This window comes from Eriocheir sinensis, chromosome 45, assembly GCF_024679095.1.
Source record: "Eriocheir sinensis breed Jianghai 21 chromosome 45, ASM2467909v1, whole genome shotgun sequence".
Classification (NCBI taxonomy): Eukaryota; Metazoa; Arthropoda; class Malacostraca; order Decapoda; family Varunidae; genus Eriocheir; species Eriocheir sinensis.
The window spans coordinates 7,197,304-7,207,213 of record NC_066553.1 but is presented as its reverse complement, the minus strand read 5'-3'; the positions used below and the strand labels follow the sequence as shown (position 1 = coordinate 7,207,213).

The following is a 9,910-nucleotide window of genomic DNA, read 5'->3' as shown; positions in this document are numbered from 1 at the left end:
TCTCACTACACCGAGTGCAGCGGCATATAATGCATTACCGCCGCGCCACACGAGAAAGACAAGCCGGGGAAGGAAAGGCATCAGGATCCCGGGAAGTGCATGCATCCGCTGGCAGCCTCAATGCACGCGCTGTTAATGCTTTCCACAAACAGCCTGGAGATGAATGCTGGGCGGCAAGCGTGTCCTGTACAGCACGGAGGGAAGTGCAAGTATGTCATTTGAATAATATAATTACCGCCACGGGAGAGGCTCGACAGACTCAAGAGCCTTGCGCCGTGTTGACACAAGAATTAAGGCGTTGTGTGGCCGGGCGAGGCGAGGACAAGAGTGTGCCCGTGTACACAGACCCTGCCATCCAACGAAAGCGAAGAAGAGACGCGGGTCATGGGTCACATGGACAAAGAGACTCTGAACCAACACACAAACACTGGCACAGATTCTTCTGAGCAACACATGGACACTGACAAGCACCTTGACAAAGTTTCGACCAAAACATGGATACAGATAAAAAGCCTCCCGACTCCTAGACTACGCAGACGGGACGCAGACCTCAGACACAGTAGAAGCGATACCAAGTTCCCTTTTCCACACCTCACACTCACCACATATACGATCCTGTTTATCATTGTTCATCACTATTTATTCAAGCTCTTCGCCAAAGGGAACCAGCATATTTATTTTCTTATCCTTAAAAAAATGTTTGTACAAACGCGTCTTCTTTATGAGAAAATAAGAATGTACTGTTTTCCCTCTCTCGTTTGTTGTTAACAGATAATAAGCAGCAGTGTACCCAGGAGAGACATACAGGTACATAAGTTACTAATTATGTAAATCGCAGTGCTGGACGGTGAGGGGTAGCAAGTTGACACGTGCCATATAGTATTTTCAGTGGATAAAAACGGGAAAGCTTGTCCACATGTTCCCCTCGAAAAAGTAGACTCGGCCAGCCGTAAGTGAAGTTAATGCCGCGAGGTGCTTCATCGATTGCGTCGTAGCCACCGCCTCATTGCATCGCTCAGGGGCCACTCTCTTTTACCTTCCTCCACTTATTCTCTTTCCTCTGTTCTCGTCTCCCGTTAAACCTCTCGTGGGGGAACTCATCGTACGTCTCGAGCACGGGACACGATGGGCAGGGCCAGCATGAGTCGGGCACAGCAGCCCTGAGCTGTTGCGTCACGGGGGGCAGCCAACGCCTAGCAGGGCCTTTACCTCACTGCCAGGCGCCGCTGACACGTATCTAACATCCTGACCATAACATTGCTTTAATATGTTTTTATTTATGTACTGCATCCCTTGATGGTTGAAGAGTATGTAAGACGAGACTTAATATTCATACAGACAAATATAATTACAAGTGAAGGATGATAGAGCCACCGTAGTGTACGACTTAGCGCCGCAACAGTTACAAATCGACAATCCAGGGTTTGATCTTAGCCTGCTCAGCTGTCTACGCTTCCTTGCAGACCGGCAGTTATATAGGAAATATGAGAAAGATAAAGTAAGGTCATCCTGTGTCCCAGGGTAATGGGCTTTTATTCAAAACTGACGCAAAGGTCAAACACTATAAGATTAGCACCACGGCCACGCGCAATTTTGCTAAGTCCCCAACTTTGATTTTAAAATTATTACTATGATAATGGTGTTGCTAATTAACAAAACACCACTAACAACGAATACAGCACCTCTTCGTCGTTACCATGACCACGATAATAATTATAACTATCATCATCATCAGTCTCGTCGTTCACCTACTCCCTACAAACAGACACACGGGAATGCACTAATTCATAGATACACCTGTACGTGTATCTATGAATTTATATATATATATATATATATATATATATATATATATATATATATATATATATATATATATATATATATATATATATATATATATATATATATATATATATATATATATATATATATATATATATATATATATATATATATATATATATATATATATATATATATATATATATATATATATATATATATATATATATATATATTTATATTTATATATATAAATCGATTGATTGATTTTATTGTGTATTTTCTATGGTGCATTATATTAATTCTTACTTATATAATACCAATACTTTATTAGTTGTCTTTCCCTTTTTTATTATAATGTTTGTTTGTTTGCAGTGTACTGTAGACATTCATTACCCCACCCCGCTGTTCCTTCATTTCTCTAATCTTCTACATTCTCTCGATCGCTCCCACTTTCACTTTCTCCCCGGTGTCTCATGTATTTTTTTGGGCGGCTGAACGGGCAGTTTATAGTGTCCATACTCCTTCCTCTCTACCTGCTTCGTCTCTTATAATAACAATGAAAACAATAATAATAATAATAATAAAAATAATAATAATAATAATAATAATAATAATAATAATAATAATAATAATAATGATAATAATAATAATAATAACAATAATTTTAATAATAATTATAATAATAGTAAAAATGACAATAATAATAATAATAATAATAATAATAATAATAATAATAATAATAATAATAATAATAATAATAATAATAATAATAATAATAATAATAATAATAATAATAATAATAATAAAAATAATAATTAAGATGATAATAATAATGATAACAATGATGATGCTGATGAAGATGATGATGATGATGATGATGATAATGTTACTAATGGTAATAATAATAATAATAATAATAATAATAATAATAATAATAATAATAATAATAATAATAATAATAATAATAATAATAATAATAATAATAATAATAATAACAATATTAATAGTAATAATAATAGTAATAATAATAGTAATAATAATAGTAATGTATATGAATAGTGTTTGTAGTTACTATCGTTAGCAAATCTACTTATATTAATTTTGTTTTTAATGCCATTTCGTATTATTTTTTATATTAACTTATGTTCATAACTATTTTTTTATTATCATTAATATTGTTGTTGTTGTTGTTGTTGTTGTTGTTGTTGTTGTTGTTGTATTTTTTTGTTGTAGTAGTAGTAGTAGTAGTAGTAGTAGTAGTAGAAGAAGTAGTAGTAGTAGTAGTAGTAGTAGTAGCAATAGTAGTAGCAGTAGTAGTAGTAGTAGACAACAGCTACAGGAAAACATCAATAGTTACAATAAAAACACTCTAGTAAAATGCTCCCTCTCGTGCCTGTTCCTTCCGCGTGCTGTATTAGCAAGACCGAAACAAGGAAAGGAAACAACAAGGCCAGTGTATTGGCGGCACTTTTTAACGACGAGGCCATAAACAGCATCACTTAACAGCGTGGCCTCCACCCTGACCCTCCTGCCGTTCTCTACCCGTCCCCCTCACCCTGACCCCTTCCTCCTGCACCTCCTCCCTCTTCCGTTCACTTTCTTCCTACCTACACCCTTGCAACACCCCCTTCTATCCCCTGCCTTCCCGCTACCCTCCCTCTACTCCCCTGTCTCCAGTCACCTGCCCCTTCTCCTGCCCACCATGATCCCCCTTTCCTATAACCCTCTCTCCCTCCCCTTTATCTGCATGTCCCCTCCTGACCCCTTCTCCCATGCCCCTTCCTCCCCACACATCCCTTCCCTGCCCCCACACATTGGTCCTGCACAGAAACAAAGACTTGCAAGAAAAGGAATGGCGCAAGCCCGTTGATTTGTTTGTTTTGAGGAGAATCTCAGACCACAAGAGGCGATACATTCTATTTTTTTTAAGCCCAGCCAGTGAAAGGAAAAGGAAGAGTGCAGAAAGAAATGTCGGCAGAAGAAAGGAAGTGCGCAAAGCGATAAACACTGACCAAAACAGGGTAAGGAAGGATACACTGTGACACACACACACACACACACACACACACACACACACACACACACACACACACACACACACACACTCTCTTTACTGTAAGGAAAAAAAACACAACTGCAGACAGACAAACAGACAAAACAAGGGATGGAAATGACTGACAAACAGAAACAAAAATAATAGGAGACTTCAGACTGATAAAGAAAAATAAACAAAGCGAGGGCAGGAAGGATGGAACTTCTTAAAAAATAAAAAAATAAACGCAGACCGGAACAGGAAAGGATACAAACAACTGATAGAGACACAGAGGGTAAGGGAAGAGTGCAATCTTATACCCACAGGCCAAGGCGAAGGGAATGCAAACTCATAAATATAGACCAGGAAAGAGAAAGGAAGCGTGCCGCTGCTAGACTCAGGAAGCAGGAGGAGGAAGAGGAAGAGTTCGAACCTGATCCAACTTTATATTCAGAGCAAGACAACTGGAAATAAAAGACTTCAGAAAAGAAAAAAAGGGAAGGAAGGAAAGAATGAAAAGACCAGACTGATGAAGATAACGTGAAAGAGAGATAAAGGCAAACAGAGGTTAAGGAAGAGGAAAGTAAATTGACATGTCTACACAGGAAGAGAAATAAGAGGAACACTAATTTAATCGAGACGTTCAAAGAATAAATAGCCTACAAAAAATAACATAGAGAAGGCTTGCTGCGACGACCTTCACGCTGAAATACGAATAACCCACAAAACAGCAAAAATAAATGAAAAGTTATTGGCTAGACAGTTAAGGGATCTCCAAATCGGATAAACGCAAGAAAGCGTCCTCCTTGACCACAGGCCCACACGCGACAAGGTCAGGTATTTTGGTCTAGACTCTACAGCGAGGCGGCCAGACAGCACATGACCCTCAGCCAAGCCTTCCGCCCGCCGAAGGTTACTTGACGCACAGTTTTCTACGTTTTTGTAAGGACGACTGAGCCTCAAGAGTGGAGTGACCTCTGTGTTAGGAGAGGACAAGAACCGGTCATTGAGCTGCATGCCTTTGTTCCTCCTTACATTAAGTGGCCTGTTCTTCCTCCTTTTTTTCATTATTTGTTCGTCGGTTCACTTTTTATTTTTAGCTTACCAGAGATGCACACTCACCCATTTAAGCATACACATACAATATAGGAAGCAAATGTTAGTGGGAAAGTGTGTGTGTGTGTGTGTGTGTGTGTGTGTGTGTCACAGAGACAAGGAGAGAAATACAGGCAATGTGATGTAAGTAATAATGAGGTGATGCTGTTGACCGGAAGAAAAAGAGGGAGACGGCAGTGCTGTTGTAGTTAAACAAAGAGGAAGAACTTGAGTGGCACTGTTTGTAAAGATGAAGAAATGGAAAAGAATTAAGAGAAACTATAGTTGTGAGGGGACGAGGTAGTACTGAGCTTCACCGTTAAAGAAGGAATACAGAGAGCTAATGTACCAAAGATAATTCACGTGCAGGACGCTGAAGGGTAGAGGGGATATGTCTGATAGCCCTGGAGGAAAAGAGGTCTAAATGTGGATGATTTAGGGCTATGATTACATCTACCTCGCAGCGTGAAAATCTGATTGAGTTTATATATATTTTTTTTTTATGCCAGAGTAGTTTCTAAATTTGCAACAACTTGCTTGTAGTTTTGTGTCCATTTTTGGTGCAACATAGCCGTGTGAATGAACATTTTCGAAAATGAAGTGTCAAGTCTAACTATCCAGCAAATTTATCTGACGAACATTTGAAATCCATTCTCATAATTGGCTCCTCAAATTTCGATCCTGAGTTCAATGAGATTCTGAAATTATAACGCAGCATTGTCCTTCACATTAAAGTGGTTGCATAAAAATGAAGGCAGGTATATTTTTGGTGAACACTGATTAATGCCAACAAGTTTTGTTTTGAATATCTTTAATTTGTTTTACTTTAGTTTGATATCATTAAATTTATGAAACTGACGCTTTATTTCTTTCCGCTGGCTCGCAAAAATGTGCCAGATATATAATGTGGCCCTCGCACTGGAAAAAAAAATGGAGACACCTGATTTAGAGGAACCTAGATCCAGTGTAGTGGCCAAAATAGCATGCTGCTGTAGTATCTTCCTCAATGTTTACAGGGAGAACATGTGGCACACGAAAGACCCCATGTTCCGTTGGATAGAACTAATGGAGTAAGACTGGGTAAAGCTCTCGATGTATGAAGTGGTTCAACGGAATGCAGGTGAAGTGTGTTGGCTCATAAAATAAATAAAAGTCTTACTTACTCAACAGCTCACCTGAGGAGTAACTTCACGAATTATTTCATAGCATCATTATCGTTATTATTGTCATCAACATCATCCTTAATAAATCATTATTATTATTATTATTATTATTATTATTATTATTATTATGACGATGATAATGATGATGATGATGTTGACTGAGTATACCCAGGCTCTCAGACTAGAACCACAGACTTATTATTATTATTATTATTATTATTATTATTATTATTATTATTATTATTATTATTATTATTATTATTATTATTATTATTATTATTATTATTATTATTATTATTATTATTATTATTATTATTATTATTATTATTATTATTATTATCATTATTATTATAGTTGTTATTATTATTATTTAATATTGTTTGTCGTAGGATACTCATGCGGCAGTTTCCCCCTCCCCAACGTTGGCCCAAAATGATTAATTGATCATTGTCATTACTATTATATGTGTATCTATTTATCTGTTTATCTTTCTTTTTGTTTATCTATCAATATATCTATCTATCCAGCTACCTATCTATCTATCTATCTATCTATCTATCTATCTATGGTTCTTCATCGCCATTATAATAATAACGTCCGAGTCCAGGGTGCAGGAGGTGGAGGCAGAAAATGCGAGAAAAGAACTAAAGAAAGAGTGAATGAAGGGCACACACCAGAACACAAAGGAGCGATAATGAGGATGTAAAAGAGGCGGTGGGGGAGCGCCGGCCGCTGCCACGACCATGGACTTCTTTTGGGTCCCGTCCGGGGAGCCCCAGATCACGAATTATAAGATTAAAGAAGGGAGATAATAATCGGTGAAAGTTATTCTCTCTCTCTCTCTTGTTTCCAAATCACCTATGATTAATAAGAATAGCGGGCAACACTAATTATCACACATATTTTCTTCTTTTTCTTCTTTTCCTTTTTCTTCTTATTTTTATTCTTATTATTATTATAATTAATATTATTATTATTTAATTACTGTTATTATTATTATTATTATTATTATTATTATTATTATTATTATTATTATTATTATTATTATTATTATTATTATTATTATTATTATTATTATTATTATTATTATTATTATTATTATTATTATTATTATTAAAATTATTATTATTTTTTTATTATAATTATAATGATAATGATTTTTATTATCATTGTAATAATTATTGTTATTATTATTATTATTATTATTATTATTATTATTATTATTATTATTATTATTATTATTATTATTATTATTATTATTATTAGTAGTAGTAGTAGTAGTAGTAGTAGTAGTAGTAGTAGTAGTGAAGGTAACAGCATCCTATTGATCTATAAGATCATCACCATCGTCCCTGTCTACTTCGTATTAGTAATCATAATATGTTGCAGTTACCTCCAAGATGTAACCGGTGAGGGCCGCAAGTGTTCGGCGAAGTATCGGGGGGGGTGGGGGGGTGGGTAGTGGCATTCACCATTCATCATCACAGAACTAATGCGCGTATATGCATGAGGAAATGACCTGTTTTTTACGATAAAGCATTACTTTTGCTGCCACAACTGAAAACGTTGGTCAAGATTGGTTCGTTTGTTTTGCATTAGGTGAGCTTCCGTCTGACTTAAAATAAGTAAACTTACTGATTTATCAGGATTATCTTATTAGCATATCAAAATACTATCAAAATAAAAGCGTAATACGTATGAATGTGATGTTAATCTTTTTTTTTATCGGAAGAGTTTTTTACGATAAAAATGTAATATTTTTTTTGTATCTCATAAATTTTGGAGCTGTAGTAATTATATCGTGATCATGATCACGGCCTGTTTCAGGTAATAAAAAATCTGGTACTATGCATTTAACTTCCTTCATTATTGTGTTTTAAGTCCAATGTAAACGGAATGCCTTACATTAATAAAGCACTACCATTTCTGCAGTGTCCTTGGATGCTCTGGAAATGAGTTTGAGAAAATTAGCAATAGGTCCACGTGGGTGTCGGGCGGTGCGTTCCAGTTACTGGCTAAATGAATCACGTGCAAGGACACAGCCATGACCTGCCCGCGGCCCCACACCCCGGGGATTGGCCCAGCGGGGAGGCCGCGTGTGGGCGGGGTGGGGCGGAGGGGATAAGGTGGTGATGGTGGTGGTGGTGGTGATATTGGGTGTAATGATGGTGATGGTGATAATGATTTTGGTGATGACCATGATAATAATATTTTTGGCAATTAAAACAAGACTTTCGATGGCACGAAGAGAAAGCAATAAACATTATCAGGTTTATTAACATTTCAATGATTCTTTTGAAAATCATCATCATCATCATCATCATAATAATAATAATAATAATAATAATAATAATAATAATAATAACAATAACAATAACAATAATAATAATAATAATAATGATAATAATAATAATAATAATAATAATAATAATAATAATAATAATAATAATAATAATAATAATAATAATAATAATAATAATAATAATAATAATAATAATAATAATAATTTACTATTACTTCAGCTCTTAGCAGTGCCACTTCTATCACCCCTACGTAGTATAGCCACCACTACGATCCTTACCATCATCACCATCACCTCCACCACCATCACCACCATTAGCGCTGCGATCGCATCCACCACAACCATAAACACAGCGAAGGTAATCCGTCATCATCAGGAAATTAACGAACATCATCCCAGGAAATTGTTTCAGATGGTCCTGGAAGGAAAGTTTTGGGGCCGCCGCCCGTGTGTGGGAGAAGAGAGTGCGGGTCAAGGTTAGGGGAGGGCGGGGAGACGGGCGTACCTGGGAGGAAGCTGGGCACGGGAAGGGAAACGGAGCATGGGTGCGTCCTGTGGGGAAGGACTTAGGTTAAGACGACGAGGAGGAGGAGGAGGAGGAGGAGGAAGAGGAGGAGCCTGGGTGAATGGGAGAAATAGGAGAAAGAGAAAAAGAGGGGAAGAAGGGGGAGGAGTCTGGGGTGAGGAAGCGGATATCCCAGGAAGCAAATCTCACCTTGCAACGCCTCCGCTCCTGCTCCTGTGAGTATATAAGCTAAGCACAGGTCGATGTAGCTTATCATATCCCTTAGTTACTCTCTCGTGTCAACCGCTCAACATGAACACTGTGAGTTAGTTGTTAGTTAGTTGTTGTTGTAAGTTTGTGTTGTTTGTTGCTCACGTCAAAAATGTTTGCGAGTTACCACAAAAAAAACAGAACATATAATACAAAGCATTCAATGTGTATCTATAAATTGCTCTTTTTTTTCTGGCGATTTCGGTGTGTGTATGAATATCTGGCATACATCACTTTCATAGTTATTACATAGTAAGGCAAATAATCAGCGAGGCATCATTAACTGTTTACAAATATATGTTAACAGCTACAGTGTGAAGGGACATTCCAGCCCTTGACTCATGATTCTTCCTTTATTTCCGACCAGGCCACCTTCTTCATCGTTCTAGTGGGGGTAGCGGCCGCCCTCGCCTTCCCTGAGCCCGATAAGAAGGCGTCGACTCGTCACTTCGGGGGACACATCGGTCAGGCTGGAAGCTTCGGTGGACTCGGCTCATCCGGTGTCTATGGCTCAAACCAAGCCCACGTCTCACCCTATGGCTACGGCTCATCCCATGGCTTTGCTTCATCCCAATCCCATATCTCACCCTTTGGCTCCGGCTCATCCCATGTCCATGTCTCACCCTTTGACTCCGGCTCATCCTTCAGCTTCGGCAACCCTGGTTACGGGTCCTACGGCTCATCAGGCATCGGATCAAGCTACGGACTTGGCAGCAGCGGCATTGGATTTGGCAGCAGCGGCATTGGATTTGGTA

The 9,910-nt window shown here is 37.7% G+C and overlaps 1 protein-coding gene across 1 annotated transcript in view; it reads left to right on the top strand.

Moving 5' to 3' along the window:
- Positions 1–9,110: 9,110 nt before the first annotated feature.
- Positions 9,111–9,910, top strand: part of LOC126980813 (keratin, type I cytoskeletal 9-like) — a 1,134-nt gene continuing 334 nt past the window's right edge. Inside the window, exons 1-2 of the mRNA XM_050831092.1 lie at positions 9,111–9,206; positions 9,523–9,910. The exon at positions 9,523–9,910 is cut by the window's right edge and continues 334 nt beyond it. Coding sequence (XP_050687049.1) covers positions 9,198–9,206; positions 9,523–9,910 — 397 coding nt within the window. The 5' untranslated portion in view covers positions 9,111–9,197. The remainder of the gene's footprint in view (positions 9,207–9,522) is intronic.